Source organism: Macrobrachium nipponense, chromosome 18, assembly GCF_015104395.2.
Source record: "Macrobrachium nipponense isolate FS-2020 chromosome 18, ASM1510439v2, whole genome shotgun sequence".
NCBI lineage: Eukaryota > Metazoa > Arthropoda > Malacostraca > Decapoda > Palaemonidae > Macrobrachium > Macrobrachium nipponense.
In genome coordinates this window covers 72,428,958-72,451,431 of record NC_087211.1, presented here as the reverse complement: position 1 = coordinate 72,451,431, position 22,474 = coordinate 72,428,958, and the positions used below count along the sequence as shown (strand labels likewise).

General features: G+C 35.0%; 1 protein-coding gene across 1 annotated transcript in view; it reads left to right on the top strand.

Annotated features, from left to right (window-relative positions):
- LOC135197158 (uridine-cytidine kinase 2-like) overlaps positions 1-22,191 on the top strand; it is a 162,650-nt gene extending 140,459 nt beyond the window's left edge. The window contains 1 exon segment of the mRNA XM_064224138.1: positions 20,380-22,191. Coding sequence (XP_064080208.1) covers positions 20,380-20,513 — 134 coding nt within the window. The 3' untranslated portion in view covers positions 20,514-22,191.
- Positions 22,192-22,474: the final 283 nt, after the last annotated feature.

The following is a 22,474-nucleotide window of genomic DNA, read 5'->3' as shown; positions in this document are numbered from 1 at the left end:
CAAATTATTGCAATTTGTTTAGTGTATACAGAAGCAGTGGCACCTTAGGTTTTTTGGGTAATATATCTAGTGTTAACAGGAACCATGTAGAGTTGTTTGCCTGTCAGTGGCAGATGCGTTTGTAGGTGGTGTTTCAGGAGGAAGGCTCATCTTGAGGGCATTGTTGTTTTTGTTGCAAGTTTTCTGAATCTGCTCTCCGCAGATGTTGCACTGACCCAAGCCAGGCCACATAAACTGTGGACACCAAATTGTTTCCCTTAATAGTCTTTACATCCTTTTTTATTATTGTTATTATCATTATTATTATTGAGGATCTTGCAGTGCTCTGGGTATCGGAAACTGTATGCTTGCCCAGACAAGTCAGTAAATATGGGAAGGAGGTTTCTAATTTTGCTCTCTTCCCCCTAGATAAAATTCTGTACACCATGTTGTCTTCTCCAAAACATCTGTGGATCTGTCATGCCTGCAAAATTTATATACATTGTGAGGAGGAGATACACATCCTGAATGTGTATTGAAATCTCACTGATGTGAATAGCAATAGAGCAAGGGCCTCCAAAATATAGTCTTTAAAATAATGTTGCAGAGGTGAAAACAATGGTTACAAGGCAGCCATCGAATCACAGTAAGCAATTACAGCTTGAAGCAGAGAACCATGACTTGTTCACTAATTGAGGCACCATTTTTACATCACTATTTGTTGGTGGTCCTCTGCAGTGCACACGAGCACTGATTGGGGTACTGTTTTTGGAGACCCCAGCATCTTCACAGAGGAAGAGCATAAAAACAGCTCGGGTTCAAAGATGGCTAGTTTGTGCTGCTGCCAACTTTGGAAGAACTTCAGCGATCCCTGTAGTCGTATCAGCAACTATAGTCTTTTTAGAATGTCAAGAAACATCAAGTAGGTTTCCAACGTTGTCAAACTTCTTCAAGACTTAATCTGGGTCAAGCTAATCCCAGTATCCTTCCATTCCGGGTCCTTTAATACGGTCTTAAAATTTCCTTTATAATCCTGTAATCTGAATCTTTCTACTCACAAAAGTTGGTTACAATTGGTGGTCTTTTCCTTTTCTTTATATTAAAAATGGGAGCTTCAGTTTCTTCTAAGCTGTCATTTCTGTCATTACACATTTAGGATAATTCAAGATATCGTACTTCTGCATTGCTTAGTTGCATCCATTGTATGTTGCACTACCTTGTCAAAATCATGTATGATTTTCTTTTTCTTCTCTTCCTTTTGAAATACTTGTGGACATTGAATTAGGACTTCTTGTGCTTGAGCACCTAATTGCTGATGTGGGGAGCCTTCCATCGTAAACCATCACACTGGGGTATCAGACCAAAAGTGATAAGCTAATTAACCTTCCTGACCTGAGACAGAGAGAGATGTGGCAAAGTGTATGCCAAATCTACACTGTTTTTTCACCTTAAGTGAGATTTAACAAATGAAATTGGAGCAAAGCGGTAACATTGGAAACTTGCTCTATATTTCATGACATTCTGATGTACATGGACGCTTGTCACTTTTCTTTCCAATGGATCAGATTTTGGGAAAAAAATGAGATTTTCCTACTTGCTGCATGAATTTTGTCAGAGTTTAGATTATCCTGCTAATTTGTTACAATTCTTGATATAGCGTAGTATCATGCTTGATCTAGTTACTTAATGGTAATTAAGAATTTCTCTATTGTTACAATGATCAGGTTGTGGGCTACTGCTGTTATTTAGGCAGCCACCTAGTATTTAACATCTCTGATGGCATTTGAGCTCCTTCGGTAGCAGAATACTCAGAACCTGAGATCAGTAGTACACCTTCTGCATTGTGTTCCTTAAGTTCCATTCACAGAATGTCTTCAAGGAGGTTGAGTTTACTTTTGAACTTGAAGGAGAATGGTTTTTGAAGGAGAGTTTGCCTGGTATTTCCTGCTTTATAGTTGGAGGTGGCCTTGCCAGTTATTTTCCAAATTTCAGAGGTACCATTCTTATCTAGTAGCCATCACTCACTGTATAAACTAGTGTCTGATAACATGACCACAGTGGCATAACTGTAACATCAGGGATTGAAGGAATCAAAAAGCATTTATTGATAATGAAGATTTTTGCACTTAACAGAAAATTGTGTGGAAATTTTTCCAAGATCAGTGCCATGAAAGTACCTCATGGTCAAAGACAGTTTGACCACATGGGACAAGGCTCTTCAGAATGTTCTGTACATCCAGAAACTTTAAAGGTGCGGTGGGGATTGTATTTCACACTTTGATAAACAAGTTTTTGGCCAACTGACAAGAGGCTGATCTGACAGAGGCAAATGCCCCCTTAAATCTACGTGATAACCTTATTTTCACACCCTTTTCTCCAGTTATGATGAGCACGAAAGTTGTTGAACAGGATCCAGAATTCCAGAAAATATATTTGATTGCTTAGTACCTCTGAAGCTAAGTCAAGACTGGTTTTAGCACCTACCAATCTTGGTAGACCTGCCAAGGAAGCTTACAACTAGAAGGAATTCTGTTGCCAATCACTTTTCTGCAAGATTGGCTTGATTGAAGACAAGAGATGTGTGTGAGAGAGGAGAGAGAGAGAGAGAGAGAGAGAGAGAGAGAGAGAGAGAGAGAGAGAGAGAGAGAGAGAGAGAGAGAGAGAGAGAGAGAGAGAGAGAGAAAAGGCTATTTAACAATACCTGAGAAGCAGAGAGTTTTAAGTTGAGGTAGCCAGAGCAATCTGTAACCATTGTAGTGCTTCAGTTATTTCCTCTAGCATGCCATAGCCACTACCAAAGCTCTCCCAAAAATCAGCATTACATTTTCCCTAGATGACAGATGGCAGTAACCTTTTAGGTCTGTCCTGTCTCAATCTTTTGGGGGTCGGGCAGTAGAGCAGTAGACCTTTATTTCATAGAAGAGGTCAGTTGGCTATACCCACATTCTGGTAAAGTATTTTCATAATCCCTTAAGTGGGATCTTTTGTTGCTCTCTAGAAGTCGTGCTAATCATCTTGTGAACCTTTGAAAGTTTTCTCGTCTGATGATCTGCCAAAGACTTTTTCCTTTGTTGTGAGCTTTGCATCACCATTTTATGCATGTTCTTTGAAATAATTGATTTCATAGTAGGCGGAGGTTCTATAGGTTTCTTGCTGAGAAGTGCCAATGATCAGTTATCCAAAAGAAAGAATGCATGAGGAACAAACCCCCCCCCCCCCCCCCCCCCCCCACCCCCTTCTCTCTTCTCTCATCTCTCTCTCTCTCTCTCATCTCTCTCTCTATAACTCTCTCCTCTCTCGTCCTTCCTTCTCTCTCTCTCTCTCTCTCTCTCTCTCTCTCCTGATCTTTGAAGTTTTTATAATCTAATCTATTAATATTAAAAAAGTGATTCTGATAAAATTTCATTTAAGATTAGTTTCCAAATTTGACATTGGTCAATTAGAATTGGATATGGACAAAAAAAATATTTGACTGTCAGTGTTGCTTTTTATCCGCATATAGAAGGATTGGGTCATGTAGGCTATTATAAATCCATGAGTTAGTCAACAGTGACAAATTCTAAGAAGAATTAACTTTAAAAGGGGTCATCATTGTTATATTAACACAGGGCTTTGAACAAATCCTGAAGTTCTCAGTAATTTTGGGATTTGATCATTCCTCCTCCCTATGTAAACTGAGATTTGGGTAAAGGGAGAATTTGGTTAATTAAGAAACAAAACTAATTCATGCAAAATAAAATTTTTATTGCCCCCAAGTATTTGCTGTCAAAGGTGAAACAAAACAGTAAACCTAGTTGAAAATTGGAAACTGCCAAATTTACATTCATATATTCCTTGTTAACCCTGTGGACATTTGAGAACCACTGTGCATACACTATATTTTCCTGCCTAAAGTAGATTATCTTCAAAGAACTTTAGTCTGGGAACATAGTATGTCAAGTAAAATGACTGTAGTCCAGAAATGCTGGATTTATGTTCTTTCCATGTGAAAAAGACCTCACAAATGGTTGGATACATATATGCAGTGGGTACACGTTTCGGAAGACTTAACAGGATATTGGATTTGTAAGGTTGACCAAAAAAGTAGTTGATCGCAGGGATGTGTTATCACTCAGGGAGACTGGCTGGTGTTAGGTAGGAGACAGGAGTGGCAAGCCTCAGAAAACTGAAAAGCATGAGGTGTGACTTGAAGCACGGGTGCATTTTAGACATGCAACTGGAACCGAAGGGTGAACTGGTGTCATGAGAGAAGTTGAATCAGGAAACCTCAGTTGGAGGCTAAAAGAGCACCAGGAAGTGCCTAAATCTCTGCTTGCATCCACAAGAAAAAAGCTTACTGAAAACGTTCAAACATTCATCTTGAAATAGGTGCCAGGTACTTGGTAAAATGTGAGTGTGTTTTCAGGACATTTTCAGAAGTCTTGGAGGTCCTTGTGACTGGGAGCTCCTGGAGCCAAGAAGAAATGCAATGCCAAGAGCAACCATGGTTAGACTAGTCAATAATGAGAACTGCACAGTGCTCATCTTGAACAAGGAAATCTCAAGATGTGGAACATGTATGATGTGAAGAAACAAGACCTTCCGCTCACCAAAGCCAGGAAAGATAGAGGAGTGCCTCATCAGAAAGGTATTGTAGGCTTTTCTTCATCTGCTTAAGGAGTGTTGAGAAAAGAGAGAGAGGGGAGAGAGACCTTCCAGCTGACCTTGAAACTACTTCATGAAAAACTGTACAAGTAACCTGGAGCTTGGCAAGCATTGATAGTGGCAGCAACATCAGGAATAACAGGATGAACTTAAAAGCTCAGCATGGGCATCTTGGAAGTGGCACTCCAACTCCATTATTGAAAGATTGCCAGATGGAGAGGAACTGCAGACATCCCAAAAATGAAGGAATGCTGATTCTGTAAGTAGCACTTGAATGCATGCTGCCAGGAAAAATTCCAGTTGATCAGAAACCCATCCTGATTGAAATTGCCGATTCTCTCTGAACCAAAAGGTCCTGAATATGATATTGAAGTCTGTAAGATCAATCAATGTCTTTGAATAATCAATAACAAGCCAATACCATAATCAATAACAAGCCAGTTATGTAGGATGAAAAAATTTGTAGATGAATATCATGGAATTAACTATGAATAATCAATAACAAGCCAATACCCCCAGTAACAGCTATGTAGGATGAAAAAATTTGTAATGGATATCATGGAATTAACTACTTACACTCTAGGCTGAAAAATGTTAAGAAATAGAATTTTTGAATGCACATTCATAGCGTGACATGGAATATATAAGTTCATTATTGTAACACTGGAGAAAATCCCAAGAATATTGAAAAATTACTCTTAAAAAACACCTCATGGTAGTACATAAGATAAAATTGCAGTCATTAATAATTAACTACATTCGCTAGAATTTATTCTTTAATCAGCAATTTGTAACCGAAAGTCACCTAGCAAGAAAGTCACTGCTTGTTAGACATATATACAGTAATTAGAAGGCATATAATTGGGAACAGCCAAACAGTTGCTTTGGTCAACATCTTTAATTTCATTGGGACATTTCAACTTCAACTCAGGAATGAAAACACAGAGAGACAAAACTAATACAACTCTGTGAATTACAGTGGCAACAACCAAATAAAACACAAGACTAAGAAACATTAAAAAAGGAAAATTAAAATTACACAATAGATAAATTAGCCTAACGACTGGGAAGCGAGAGCAGGTAGAAAATCAGTAGATAATAGATAACGGAAAGGAAGACTGATCTTGGTTGAGTTTGTGACTTAAGTTTGTGTATATAAAATTGTTAAATCAGACAATTTTGAACAAGAATCTACAATTTCAAAATCCTTTATACAAGCCTTACCAGATTGCATCTACTGCAATGTTCACGGATGGAAGACTGCTGCTTGACTGATAAATCTCTACCTGTTCTGTCACTGATCCCTGCATGCTGGCAGTATCTCGTTTTGAGTGCCCTTTATGGAACTACCCAAATAACCCCACTTGGCAGTTTGGGAATCTGTAATGGTAAACAATACCAGAATGCAAAAAATCAGGCAGTTTATCTTTGAAAAGTAGTAGGGATTTTATTGTAAAATCATTATTAAAAATTAATCTACAGTAATCTGTGGATAAAATCTATCTGAACAGTATTTCTATTCCCTCTCAAGCTGCTTAAAATGATTTACCAATGTAAGGAAATTTGCAGTAAAAACCAGTTTAGGAACTGTAATAACTGGCACTTTAGGATTGTGAACATTTTCCAGAAATAGCCTTGTATGTTTAAACACCAAATTGGTTGGGTATCCATTATTAACAAAACATTTTACTAAGAATTACATCTCTTCATGAAACAAAGTTAAATTTTACCATAAATTATAAGCCCTGTAAATTAAAGTATTAATTGCCTTTAGTTTGAATATGTCTGGACAGTGACTGAAAAAACTCAAGCCTAATCCTGAAAAAGTTGGTTTCATGTAAACATAGAATGAAATCTCATATTTGTCAATGAAAATATCTAAAAATGGCATCTTATTATTCACTTCCCTATCTAAAGTAAATTTTATATTTTCTTGTTTGCTATTTAGCTTATGAAGAAAACTATTAGCCTGGTGTTCATTTTCAAGAATTAGAAAAGTATCGTCCACAAATCATAGAGAAAAGGTTTAAAATGTGGTGGGCAGTCCTCTGACCACTCTCCCACAAAACCTAAAAACAAGTTAGCAAAAATACATGAAATTGGGCTTCCCATTGCTACCTCATCTACTTGTAAATACAACTCATCATTAAATATGTAAATACAACTCATCATTAAATATGAAGTATATATCTTGACATGTTGCCTCCAAAAGTGTCTTTATTCTATTTTTAGGCAAACCTCTGAAAGAGTTACCATCCTTATACATTTCATTCACTGCTATGTCAATGGTTTCATTAAGAGGTATGTTCGTGAACAATGATTTAGATTAGTACGTATTGTATTTCTTTAAAATACTATCACATATGAATTTTGTAATTACAGTTATTATTATTATTTGAAAGTATTAAAAACAAATAGTACAAGCACATAAAAAATCTCTAGTCTCAGTAAATGAGAGAGAGAGAGAGAGAGAGAGAGAGAGGAGGGGGGGGGGGGGGGGGAAATGTCATGACCACTGCAGCTCTTCCCCAGCTCTTTTGGTCCCCCTTTTGGCTGTCACAGAACAATGATTTAATATCAAAACTGCATAAAAAATAATTTTGTAGTATAGTATTCAAATGCTTTAGTCATTAACTAATTCATAAGAATTTTTTAGGGAATAAGTAGCATCCGTTATAGTATTAAAAAAGAGTACTAAGAATTTTGCTAAATTATATAACGGGGGTATTATAAGAAACAGCGACCGGTCTCAAGGGAACGTACCCGTGAGACAAGAACTTCACAATAATTATGGTAATAGAACACATATACCATGCTGTAAATGCAGATAAATCTCTTAATGGAGCTGATGAAACGCTTATTGACGCAGATAAACTGCTTACCTACTCCAATAAATCGCTTATTGGCGCTGAAAATCTGGTTAATGACGTTGCTAGCCAAGTGCTGTAAGTGAAACGCTGTTAACCGATACTGCCGATAAGCAGGAACTCGCGGTTATTGGCCATCCAGTTTTACAGTGCTTGTCTAGCGATGACGATAAATAGATTTTCAGTGTCGATATGTGCCAATCCCTGGTTATCAGTGCATATCCCTGGTTTATCATCTCTGATCCCCACTTAACAACGGTGCCAAACCCTGGTTATCGGTGCCACTGTTAAGTGGGGGTGAGAGGTAGTCATTAGCAGTGTGAACTATTTTTTTTTCTTTCTCCAGCTTCAGCTACTTTTGCAGCTTAAATTTAAAAGTATATTTCCTTACTGATGTTTTCTCCATAGCAAGTAAAGGTATATATAATGTAAAATTACAGTGGGCCCCCTGTATTCGCATTCTCTGGACTCTCACATTTATGTATTTCTCTCTGGAACATATTCCCCCTTTATTCGCAGGAAATTCACCTATTCGTGGTATTTTTCTATGAGAAATATCCACAAATTTTTTTTTTTTTTTTTTTTTTTTTTTTTTTTTTTTTTTTGTTTTTTTTTTTTTTTTTTTTTTTTTTTTTTTTTTTTTTTTTTTTTTTTTTTTTTTTCCTAACAAAATAGATCATTTTAAGTGTTTTTATAGGAGTTCCAACTATTTAGGGGGCGTCTGGGGTCGTCTGGTGGTACACATCCCCCGCAAATACGGGGGACCACTGTATATCAGTCCAATTCTATTTAACGTCCTGTAACATAACTATGATAATTTATTTACTGTCGTATGACAGCTGAAATGCAAACAAAACAGTGTCTTTAGCCGATTTGGTTTGGTTGTTCATAGCAAAACAACTGTTTTCGTTCATTTGTTTTTGGCTGTACATGCTTAAACAATGATTGTAATGGTACAAACGATACTTTTATCATTCTCTTACACTTTTTTAACTTAACTAGAAGATAGGATAAATAAAGAGGTGGAGGAAAATGGGTTAGGAAGTGCCAGTAAGAAGAGGAAGACTATATCATGGAGATGAAAATTGACAGCGTTTTGAAGAAGGTGACCTTTTTTATTTATATGTATATATATACTCTCTCTCTCTCTCTCTCTCTCTCTCTCTCTCTCTCTCTCTCTCTCTCTCTCTCTCTCTCTCTCTCTCTCTCTCTCTCTCTCTCTCTAGGCCAAGGTTTACCTGTAAGTTCATTGAATCTGATGTTAAAAATTGTAGAACTACTGGACAGACCATAGTAAAGGATTAGGAAAGAAATTCCACATTTTTATAAGAGCTATTAAAAACATATTAGGGTAAAATATTTGACCGTGACACTGTCTAAGACATTGTTAATCCAGTCTAGTGCACCTTAAGGTGGATTGCTTTACCCATAGACTTGAATTTTGGTTATTGGGGATTTTTGGTTACTATCAAGACCCCAGCAACGGAACTGGTAACAGGAGCTGTCTTTAATGATGATGGTTTTGAGGATGTAAACCTTACCAATTGTAAAAGACGCCCTCTCGCAATGTTTATATTTAGTAATATGATGATGATAATGCAATATTCTGGAATTGGATGCAGTAAACAACACAATTATGAATAAAGTCATCATTATTATGAATATAGCTAGTTCCTTGTTGGACGAGTGGCTTATGTCCTCGCCAACCAATTCGGGAGTAGGGAGTTCCGTTCCCCGCTCTGCCAACAAGGAATTAGAGGAATTATTTCTGGTGATTAGAAGTCATTTCTTGATATAATGTGGTTCGGATCCCACAATAAGTAGTAGGTCCCGTAGCTAGGTAACCAATTTGTTCCAAGCCACATAATATCTAATCCTTCAGGCTAGCCCTAGGAGATCTGTTAATCAGCTCAGTGGTATGGTTAAATTAAGATATACTGAACTTAACTTATGAATGTAGCCTCACTGTTTGACTTTTGTAAATGGATACATCCCCTATAAGATAAAGAATTTATGGTTTTTAAGAGTTTTTCAGCCTTTAGAGTTTGAAATGAGATCATATACCTGTACTACTCTGCACAACAAAAACATGGGTACCAACAAGAAAAATAGAAGATACTATTTTGAAAGGTGTGACCAGAGAAAGTTCAGAGTCATGGCCTAAGTACAGCTGGAAGATTGAATTACAAACGAGGAGCTACTGGAGAGATGTATCAAGAGGGAGAAAAAAAGATTAGATCTCAAAGATTGAGATGTTCAGACATGTGAGGGGGAAGGGAAGAACAGTTATTCAGAAAAACAATTGATATGAAAGTTACAGGGTGAAGACCTATTGTTATTAAGTATTTTAACCAGACCACGGAGGTAATTTATTTAGCTCTAAGAATGGAGATGAGAGATATATGGAGTCCTCGACCTGAAAGGTGTTGGTCAGAAAGACCACTGGATAGAAAAAAGTGGAGATAAGTCATTTCACAAACACCCCCCTTAAAGATAAAAGCTGATGTAAGAAATTATGATGATGAAAAGAAATGTATAATATAAAAGATGCTTCACATTGAAAATCTTTCAAAATCACTAGATTCATCATCTGAGTAGAACGAACTTTGGTAAACACATCCAAAATCTCATCGTTTGCGCTCAATTTGCGGGTCCAAGTTGAATGTGGTAAGTCTCCTCCATTTTTTACAGTGCTCTCTAATAAAAAAATTTCATAGCACCCATTACACTAGAGATAACACCTTAAAAAATATTAGTGTTTACTTTTGCTTAACCCCTTGATTAAAGTTCCATGTTGAAGTAACTATCAGACCACACTTTTGAACAATTTTTTTACATTCTCCATTTTCATTGTATCATATTTTTAGTGCCATGTTGCAGTAATTCTATCCCCTCCTTGAATCGGTCACCCGTGTGACCCACGGATATTTCATGAATAACCAATGTGGATCTGTTTAACATATTTTGTTTGGATGACCAAGTTCAGGCAGAAGTAAATATCATTTTGGAAATTATTTGAAGAATTTGTTTAAGAATCTTCATTTCCAATTTTCCGAATTGCAGTACACGTACATCACACATCAAATATATACGTAATGGTATTCAAGTGTTTGGACTCATGGGTCTCTTTAAATATCCTGCCAAGCAACCTAATACTGTACTATACAATCAAAATACGTAAAATCACAGAACTCTTATTAAACTGGTTAAAAGCAGAAGTTAGCAACAGAACACATGTGGTACTATATAGGTAAAATGGTTACCAACCTTAGTAGATTTACTGAATACTACCATCACAGACAATAGTCTACCTATAGTAAATACAGCTAATACATTATTGTACTTGTTACTGGTAATATATTCAATATATTTTATTTCACTGCATTGGCATATCACAGCATTAGTAGTTGGATGCTCACGGACCTGAACTTCACTACAGATGGTTTGGTAATTTCAGGGTCATCACATTTACTATGGATGGTTTGGTAATTACAGGGTTGCCTTGGTTTGCCCAGGATGAGCTACAATTGTGTAATTGTTACTGAAATTTGGGTCATAGTAATATCTGGATGTTGCCCTGTCCACCAAAATATAGTATAATTGAGATTTTGTGCCTTTTCTGTAGAAGTATGGGGATGTGGATATATAGATTAAAATGGTGTAAACTGAACCCCTTGACTTTTAGCTTTGTTGGTCTATGCTTTCATTAACTTGCCAATACAACTTTCATCAGACAATAGGGCAACAGAGTTGAACGCATTTATTTTCCATTATTTTATGATAAAGTTCAAGGAATGAAACAGTTGTATGATAAAATCAGGTGAGGTTCTCTGGCTTAAACCTATTTTCTGCTTTAGTTCTAGCTCTTGTTTCTTTTGATTATTTTATGGTCACTGTTATTATGATTATATTATCACGACAATATACTAGTGATTATTATTAGCCATGTCATAACTCATGGAAAGGAACCATTTTTGTACTAAGGTCTGTTTCATTGATAACTGAAATAATTTGCTTCTTTTTAATAGTTTTAGATCCTGTGTGGTGTTTGAGGTGTTAGTATTTTATTTACTTTTTATTTGTGGAGATTAGAATACGATTACTTTTATATGAGGGAGATCATTGTCCAGTCTGAGTTCAATGGTATGTCACTGTCTTATCCTTTACTTGTACAGTATGTGCTCTTTTGAACCATTTTGGGTAAGCAGAACACTGTTTTGTATTCCTTGAATGAAATCCAGTGAATGCCAACAATCCTCAGTCTGTGCATTGTTTACCTGTGACCCTTCCTAAGGAATGCCACTAATTAGCCTGCCATGCTCTTTGCTTGCCTTACAGTTGCCATTAACCTAATAGTGCAGCACATTCAAGAGATTGTCAACAACCGTTCTGGAAATGGCTCCGGAAATGGGACGCATCAACGTTCCCGATCAAACTCTGACTCAAAAATCCGATAAGAAAGAAATTATCCTCTTCAACTTATAAAATATTTGCATCAGTCCCCCCAATAATGTATTTTTGTACCAGCATCCATCATACCCTTTGTCCACCACAAGTTTTATTGAAGCTGTAGGCGTTTTGCTGCTGAAGGTAGAATGATCACCATTGCTTCATTGATGTATGTACAGTATGTATATAACAAGTACACAGTATATATATGTGAAACACATTTATACAAATACTTTATTCACATGAATGCATACTGTACTCTTTAATCATTATACCAGCTTCATATTCATCTTGACATTTTCTGTACAATGCAGGTTTTAGGCTTTTATGAGACGAAGGTAGAGTTCTACCAGATCTTGAGGAACGAAAGATCTTGAGAAAACAAAAGTTGTGGGAAAACTGATAATCATTCTACTTTTGTAAGCTTGAAATGTTAATTGTTAATACTAAAATGGGTAACTGAATTGGTTTGAAGAAGTATGTTAAGAAGGGTGATGTAATTTGGAACTGTTACATACAGTTGCTGTTCTATCCATTATGTCATGTGGAATGTATATAAGAATCTTTAGTAATGATCATTAATGCCTCTTGAATATTAAATTAAGAGGAAGTACAATCTGTTAGATTTAAGGATTTTTTTTTAATATAGAGCAATATTAACCTAGTTAAGAAAACAGTACAGTATATAGACTGCTAAAAGAAACTGCAAGATTAATTTTTTTGGCTTCATTGATTTTTTAAGGATCAGAAAGCTCTTGTTTTTGTTTTTGTTTTTTTCTGTATGTCATTACACAATTGTTGTTGAGCGCATCTTTTGTTTGAAGAGGTCCAGATTTTAGCTGCTCTTCTAAAGAGCTGCTGAGGAAGGTTAATATGGCCGTTATTGCAAGTATTTTATTGACAATTCATTTGTAGAGGAATATGACTAAAGTTTGTGGTGATTGACAGTAGGACTGTTTCGTGCGAAAGCACTTATGACCAAACCAACAGATGTCTTAGATATACGCTTAAACTTCAGAAGAATGTACATTAAGGGGTACTATACAACTTGTATATATATGAATTATGAGTGAATTGAGGAACTTTGAATAGTGATATGTAATACTGTACTACTTTTCAAGTTCAAAAAATATAAAGTTAGTAGAGTTTTTAATTTTGTGCCATTTGCTGGTGACTGGTTTCCACTTTGGGTTAGACAGCCTAATAGCTACTAGGCCTTTTTATTCTTTTGAAAATTTTCAGTCTTAGAATTTTCTATATGGAAGGGAGTTGAATTTTGCTTTGAGAGTACTGTAGATACATGTACATATTTATCACAATTTTTTGCTTTGATAGGGGACATAAAACTTACAAGCACAAGGAACCTCTGGTGCACAATTTGCCTTTATTGCAGTTTGGTAAAAGATTAAGCCTCTTAGGAATTAAACATACTATTTGCATGCACATTTGATGTTTACATTAAAGATATTACTAATTATTTCTTGACAATAGCAGAAAGTAAGTGTGTAATGTTCTTGATCAAAGTGATCCTCATGCTATAACACCGATCTTAACTGATGTCTTTAATTCACCGTGCAATTCTATTGCATATTTACCAGGGTACCATTCTTGACATGAACAATTTTATTGAAAAGGGCCAAGAAGCCATCGAACAACTTGAGAACAATTTACCTTGAGTAACAATCAGCGATACTCATACAGTGCATTGCTCTAATTAAGTTTTTTTCAAGGAATTTTATTGATCAATAGTCATGAAGATGATAATATATAGATTATCTTTGCATATATAGGATGATGCCTTTACTTGGGAACGAAAACTCTCAGCCTTTACAATACTCATATTTTTAGAAGTTTCAGCTGTTCAGATATGGCTTAGTTTCGATATGCACCTGTTGTTGCAGGCCATTTCATGAATTTCACATTGCTTAGATCATTGTACCACTTCTAACTGGCTTCGTAAAGGTTAGATATTGAAGTGGTTCCAACTTTGGCCCAGACATTGCTCAGGTTTCAAAGTTTTTAGCTGTCTCATAGGAGATTGGCCTGCTATCCTCAGGGCCGATTGTTTTGATGCCTCAACAGCTTGAAAACATTATAGTAACTAAAAGAGTGTCCATTGATGAAGCTTTGAATTGCCTTTTGTACATCAGAATTATGGAATTTACCATTGGAAGCTATTGCTGCCAGTAACCAAATAGCTATTAAATTGGTTAAGAAGAATTCTACTGCCACCTAGTTAGCTATTTAATTGGTTAAAAATTGTACTGCCACCTAGTTTTGTGAACAACAAAGCAGCAAGTCTGTAGTGACAATTATGTCAAAGCAGTTATGTTATGCCCTCCATGTTTGTTAGATGGTAAATCATGGAAATTTTCTCTTAGAGTTGTAATGATGTTACAGAGGGGATGGTGTAGCCGGTCTAGTTTTCAAACTGCAGAAGCAAAATACTGAATGCTAAAAAAGAAAAAAAGAAAAAAGGATTACCCTTTAGACCTAATCCATCCATTTAATGTAATTGTGTTCTGAATTTTTAGAGGAGTCAGTTTGTACAGGTGATGTTCAGAATATCTCCAGTTTAAAAAAAAGTTTTCATTGAAAAGCTGTTCTCATTTTCTCTAATTCTGCTCCCAAGTATTTAATCCTGATGTTGCACATTACTTCGAACAAAATGAGAAATTTAACAGGAAATGACTTGTATATTTTATTTTAGTTATCTTACTGCTCCTTCAAGGAAGCAGTGCAATTAATCTTATTTACCTTACAGAACCAGCTCAAATTGTGAAGCACTTCACAATCTGTGATTTGTACTACTGAGTGCTTTTCAGGGAACCACATTTCATCTATTTCTCTGAACATAAGCTACCTCCAAGCTCATCTCTTCTCGTGTGCATGAATCCCTGAAGTATTTTTGTGTTTGCGGTTAATGTTTTCTTTTCTTTTCTTTGGCTCTTCCTCTTACATTCCTTTTCTCAGGCTTATTTACAATGGTACCCACTGTTTGCAGTTCCAGTAGTGAAATCGAGGATTTGGACATCTTCAGGATTTTTATACATGTATCAAGCACAACATATTTTTTGTATAAACCATGTGTCTTCTATCCCAACTGGTAAAAATTTTAGGTCCAAATTTTTTTTATTTTTCTCTCCCAAGTGTAGGGACCAAGTACATTTCATTGTTAATAATATGCATTTTATTGTATCTTATGACATTTAGATATTGCTATTACTGTTAGTTTCTGTTGCTGTATTTAAAATTGTACCTTGCCATGGGTCATGTAAATATTTATCTTAGCCTCATCATATTCAGTTTCTTCATCCTTGCTTTGATATACATCTTGGATAAGTATTTAAACTCTGTGGTGACTTCTGAAACATTGCTCTTAATGTGTATTTATATACTTAACACCTTTTATATATATATATATAAACAATAGTAGTCTTCCCAGTCATGTGTTGAGAGAATTATTTAGTGTAGTACATGTATAGGTACGTATAATACCGAGTGCCACAAGTTGATTTGATAGCACGCCTACCAAGAATCTTTAGTTGGATTGAAGTCAATCAAAGTGAAGAAAGTGCAGTAATTTAGTTCATTAATTCATATAAATGTTTTATGGCAGGTGTAAAACTTAGTTTTAAATACAAATTACACCTCTCTCTCTCTCTCTCTCTCTCTCTCTCTCTCTCTCTCTCTCTCTCTCTCTCTCTCTCTCTCTCTCTCTCTCTCTCTCTCTCTCACAAACATAGTTAGTCAAAGTCATTTGAATATTCTCAAAAGTGCACACCTACATCAGGCCTTGTTCCATAGCTATTAGAGTACAAATAAAACAGTTAAGTAATCATGGACAAACTTAACAGCAATTTAATGAATGGGAAAGTGAAGTTTGTATTGAATTTTATTAATGTAAGTAATGAAATGGATCTGTTACTACCAATTAGGGACCTGAAACTGTTAGGAAGCTTTTTATCTCTGATATTGTCTGCTGTACCAAGGACTGGACTGCTGATCCATGCTGAAAACAGCTTTTATTTATGTCTCATTTTACTTTCAAACTGTGAGTCTTCTTTGCTGAACTGAATCTGACACATTACCAAACTGTTAAAATTAACAATGGAGTGTGTGATTGCACTTCTGCAAATTTTAGCTGCAGTGTAGTTTTACCAAATGGGAGGTCATATGTTACCAATATAAATTTTGAAGTGGCAAAGTCAGGTAGAAATAGGCGTAGAACTGAACCTAAAAGAACTTTGAGATTAACAAAAGTGAGGGGTGAATGTGAACAGAATATGGTTCTTTCTTGCCATCAAGACTAGTCTTCCACATCAAAAGTGACTGTAGTTTTTTTTTGCTAATATGATTATGTGACTTTTAGTAAAACTTCATTTTTGTTTCTGGCTAAGTGCCAATGTGAATTGGGAGTCCGTAGACAGGATTAAATAATTTTGGAGATACTCTTTTGTCCTACTTGATTGTTTGGAGTGTGTTATTAGTAGCTTTGGGGTCAAATTTTAAAAGCACAGGTTTGAATATCTCCATAGATTACAATGATTCATTAAAGAATTTTAGACCATTTTGCGGTGTGGAAAGTAGTTTTATATATATTTCATTTATTGTGTTCTTGAAAAACTGTGGTTTTAATCTTTTATAGTTTTTTTTTTTTCTTCTTTTTTCTTTTCTTCTTCTTTTTCTTCTTCTTTCTTCTTCTTCTTCTTCTTCTTCTTCTTCTTCTTCCAAAGTGAAAAACGCTATAAATTAGCCAGGTTCCCTCATAGTTTATTCAAAGGATGGGAAGAAAAAGTTGGTTATGTTTAGTTGGAGGAGCGTATTAGTATGCAAGTCCAAGTGCTGCTCGTTTCAGACACTTAGTATATTGTATACTTTAACTTTGAGACTTCGGGAGGAAATATTGCTTTGGTTTTTTGACAGCATTTTCCCCCCTGAATTATTTGGAGCTCGGTGATTATGAGATCTGCTTGTATTCACTGCTGGTTGAAATTAGTTTGGATGAAAAGGTTAGGAAGTAGTGTATTTTCAACAACCAACCTTCCTGACCCATTCCCAACTGTTCAGTGCAGTATACTACATTAATAAAAGAAGAGATGATGACTGACCTTTGCCAACAGTGATAAGTCCCAGATGCAAATCCCTGATAAGATTTTTTCATAAGCTTTAGCTTATTCATTTTATCCAGTAATTTTAGTATAAAGTTTAATTGAGGTTTTAGTTTATAATTAAAAATAATATATACCAAGTAATTTTATAAGAACAGCCTTGCAAGCGAGCCATAGAAAGGTTAGCAATAGTCTGGTTAATCATTATGTACTACCCTAACAATTTGGGAAAAAGAATTGTCAGCAGAATACTGCTGGTTAAATTACAGTCAGGAAATTTAAGGAAAAGCAGTTTTGAGTACTTGAGTAAAAGTTATGAAGATTGAATGAGAAATGAGATCTCAGGTTAATTATTCTCTTAATACTATTGTCCAAACATAATTCTAATAGCATGAAGAGGTGAAAAGAGCAATCTCATGGTGCCCTGTCTTTTGATAAAAGAACTAAATAAACTAGTAGGATACAGTGTACTGAATATGATGGATTTTCTATGCATGATCCCTTGAATATTTTTTAGTTTCTCCGGCTTTATTGTGGCTCATTGCAACACACACAGCCTACAAGGTCTGGTGGTTTGGATTTTTGAAAAACTTTCATAATGTTTCCTTGTTGTACATAGGCTTTTGGCCGCTTGGTTGTTCTGTAACAGTTATGTCAGCAAAAGTAACTAAGTACTATCTATATCCATAACATATAATTTTTAAGACCGTTACTACTTAACTAATCACAGGGTTCAAGATTAGGTATAATATTCATGCACCATGAATGTGCTTTCCTTCTGCTGTTTGTCCTTTAGCCATTTTTCTTTTAAAGTATGTGAATAAGGTAAAGTTCAGAGACAATATTTTGTCTGTAAAGATCAGATGACTGAGCATGTATTACTCAACAAACATAAGTCAAGGTAGTGTTGAAAAACATGCAGAGTGAGGCAATTTTTTGACAGTTGATATGGCTTTGATAAGAGAAAAACACTTGATGATAACCCCTTGCACAGTTTATGAGATTTAACGAGTATTCAAGGGTTTGATGAAACTTTAAAAACATGAAGATAATAAGGTATGTCAATATCCCATTTTTCTCAGGTAGATGAAGTATTCAAGTCCTATGCCAGTATCATATCCTGTTTTGCTCAGTAATAGACTTCTTGTAATTCCCAGTTAGGAAATGCCTTGGCATAGTGCATATAGGATTCTTATAGTACTTGTGATACCATCCATCTGAATGCTGTTAATTATAGCAGTTTCGAAACTTTTATATTCACATAATGCATTTTTAACATTCAAAAGTGATGCAGGTACGTATTGATAAAATTTGTGGAGAGCATATATCCACAAAATTGAGACTAGGCTAGAAACATGCTCTTAAATTTCAGGAACCATTTTAATAGTCATCTCAATCAATGATCTCTAAAACATAGCTTGAGATCAATTTTTTCAGTGTCAAGTAAGCTTTTTAGGAGTTCAGTGCGAGAAATGTTTCATTTTTTCTTTTGTTAAATGCCTCAGCTGTTGCTTGCATACATAAGTTTTGGATTGATGATGTGTGGGGGAGTATGTGTGCATATGTGTGTGTAAGATCATGTTTGTGCAAAGAGCATTATAGATGAGTTTGTGTTGTTTGAACTTTACTATGTAAAGATTTAAAACATACTTTTGATAATGACTACATATAGATATAAAGCTTACCTTCTAATGACTGCCTGTGTCACTTTTTCAGTTTGAGGAAATGTTGTGGGGAAAGGAGTTATTTTGTCTGTGTAGTGTGTTATTTTGTTATTCATATATAGTTAAAACAGTTGCAATCCATATCTCAATTGAAATAGCCGGCTGTGCTGGTCTTGAGGTTCTGTGGGCATAGTTTTCTTTCTTGCTACGCAATATTGAATGTTGATAGGTCTGGATAAATCATTGAGGGTAGATTTATTTTTAAAGCTCAACAGTCCACTGTTTGTGGTGTTTATATGAGAGAATTTTTTTAGAAGAAAAGTATCTTTTGCACAGTAGTTTAGAAAGTTATTCCGATTATTCCTCTCTTAATGTAGTCCTGGTTATCCATGTTCGTTTTCCTCTGTGGATATGTCTCTTTTGCCAAGCTGGATACTGGAAGTAATTTATTTTTCATGTGCCACAAAATGTTAATGTCGTAAATGCTACAACATACTGATAAAGCTCGTTCGCCAGTTGATCTCATGTAGAAGGGGAGATAGAATTGTAGTCGTGTTTTTTCTTATATTATGGTGACAGGTGTTGGTAAGGAATGTAATGGTAAGCTATTTTCTTGTTAAATTTGTTTTTAAGCCCTTATTGTAATTTTATACTTTTATTTTATATCATTTTTAAAATCAGTACAATTCATTGTATAATCATACATACGTTTATGTATGCTGACATGTTCTATGAATTGGTATTCAGAGAAGTCTAAAATCCACTCAATCTGTTGAAAAATTTGCAAATATGTAAAATTGTTACTACATTGTTACTGTAAGTAACAGGTGAAAGTAAAGATGTAAAATGTTTACAAGCATTTTATTACCCTTGAAAATTTGAATAGCTTCAAATCCCCTGTGTCTGTGACTGGTGGACAAAGGTAGTATGCTGTAATTTTAATATAAAGAATATATTTTATCCCTTTGGGTCAAAGTTTGACATTGTAGAGATGATTAAAACTATCCAGGTAGTTTCTGCCTTATAAGGATAAAGAACAAATTTAGTTTTCAAAGGTGGTGAGATTAAAAGAAACAATTTGTGAATACGTATGGCCAAAGTATCTTGTGATAATTTATTTTCATAGTAACTTCATCCTTCCTTATGTTGGTCACGCATAATTTCCATTAAAAAAAGACAGATATTCTCCAATCCTTATTTAAAGTTCATAATCAAAACCAAGTTCCTAGGAGAAGGAAATGAACTTGCTTTAAACTCTGGAGGAGTTTTGTTGCAAATCTCTTTAATGTTGGTCGCTTTGTCTGTGATTGTATTTGCAAGTTAAGAAAAGAGGTGAGTTGTTTTGTATTGTGCATGTGGTTCTTTTTGATTATCTAAATCATTTAAGTTGCATAAAATAGCAGCTGAAATTATACTTCTTCAAATTTTTTTTTAATTCCTAGAAGAATGTTTGTCCAGTTTCCTAAAGTTAAGTGAAAGTTGTGTTTTATATTGTACTTGAACAATGTTGTCTACCTTTTAAAGTGCAATAAGTGGATTGTCGAACTAAGATATATTTGTTATGTACTGTACTTCAGAAATGTATTCAATATTCGTAAATACAAAAGTTTCTTGATTATCAATGCCAAGAGTAACCCTTATGAAGTTTTTGTTATTACTTTCCAGTTGCTATTGACCTCATAGTTCAGCACATAAGAGATTTGCTACGACCAGGACAAACTGTGGAAGAGGAGCATCAGCAGCAAAGTAGTAAACGGACAAGGCACAATTCTGACAATTTCTTCAAGAGGCCTCATTAACTAATATTAAAGATAAAGAAAAATGAAAAGACTAGCAGTTGCTTTCATGTGATTGATTTTATTATAATGAAAAATGATGCTGTAATGTGAAAAGACAAACACTTCCTTAGGGAACACAAATTATATATGCAATATCACCTTTATTTAAGGTTTTGAAGTTTAATGCTTTCAGAATGTCATTTTAGTACAAGTGGAGGAGTATTAAGGGTAATATGTCACTTTTAATATTGCTTATATGTAAATAAACTGTACATGCCATATCTAGTACAATGCAAATTAATATCATGTCCCTTTTTATAATCTAATAATATACCCTCATTAGGAGAATATCAGAGCTGCTTATACTTCCGCAGCTGCCTTTAATACTGTAGGGTTAAAAACAAGTTGGCCTCTAAATGAAAGAAAGATGTAAAGTTAGAAACTGGTGCTAGGTTGGTACATATACCTTCCCACCTTAATGCATCCATGGATTTTGGACATAAAACACAATGAATATATATATCTACAACTCACAACACAGAGATCCATTTAACAGTGATGAGAGAATGTTTAGACTATCATGAGGCAATAATCTATTGTCCATCAGTGCCTAGTAATATGCATTTTTTGAAGTAAAGAAGAAAACTTTGATACACCATTGCATGCCAGGTAATTTAGAAAAAAAAAATGTTAAGATATTATTGTTCTTGATGCAGCTCTATTGATAGTACTGGATGATGTTTTTTTAAAGTCTTATGCCAAAGGTATTTTGAGAGAATGCAAGAGTAGTGTAAATAGATTCTCTTTTTACAAACTTTAATGTTACCTACCTAATTTGTTTTGCACTTTACCCTCACTTGTCTTTAGTCAGTGATGTCTTTCTTTAATTTGTACTTTAGATGGAACTAGAAATTAGATTGACTTCTAAGTCATTTTCCAAACAGCATTGTGACTCACTGTAATTCTCTTGTATCTCCCCTGTGTTATTGTCAAGGGTCATTTCAGTGTTTTCATCCTGAAATCTCAAACCAGCGGAGGGACTATGATGAGCTTGGAATCCTAGCTAAATCCCAGGTGTTGTGAGTGGATTTCACATATTGCAGTATTTGTATACTACTGTGTTACAGACTGTCTGGCATGGAAGATTTAAGGGCTTGCTTTAACTTTCTTTATACAAATGAAAAATGTGAATTCCACGTTGACCTTGTTAAGGTGTGCTTCAGATTCCACATTAGTTTGTAGGCCTCAAAACTAAATATATTGACCCAATAGCAATCTAACCAACCACAGTGTTTTGGTAGTAAGAGTCCTGTCTTGACTTTAAAATGGCCACCATATGTGCTCTGCAGTGGCAAGTTGTATTCAGTTGCATACTGTTGCCAGCTTTGGAGTCAAGACTTGGCTCTTGGTGAAAACAATTTAGATTTTCCTTACTGGGGTTCAGAAGAGGGAACTTGATGTTTCAGCCTCATCCAAAGAGGGGAAGCTCATGTAATGATTACTTCTGTTAGGATAATTGTATGTACTTGTATGTATTATTAGTGGTATTGTAGCAAGTGGTCTTATGATAGAAGGTTAGAAAGGTGTATGATGAAAGTGATGCAGAAGTGAGTTTTTTATATTAGAGTTATGTTATGACTATTTGGTTGTTAGCTACAGAATAATTCATTGTGACAATGGAATAAATCTCTTGGCTTTACTTTCTCTTTTCACTTTTTATTGCACAATTCCACAAGGCACATAAAAAGTAAGTAATTAATCTACAGTAAAAGTAAATTGATTCACAAATTATGCAATTAGAATATAATATGTTGTGTCTGCATGAAGACTCAAAAATTAATGTGTAACAAGGAGCAGATGTCATGCCTCCAGCCCTTGTCTCAAAAAGAATGTTTTATGGGACATTAAATAATAAAATTTCACCTCTGGTCTGGTTAAAACTACCTAATAATAATGGTACGTACACAAGAAATGCAATCTGT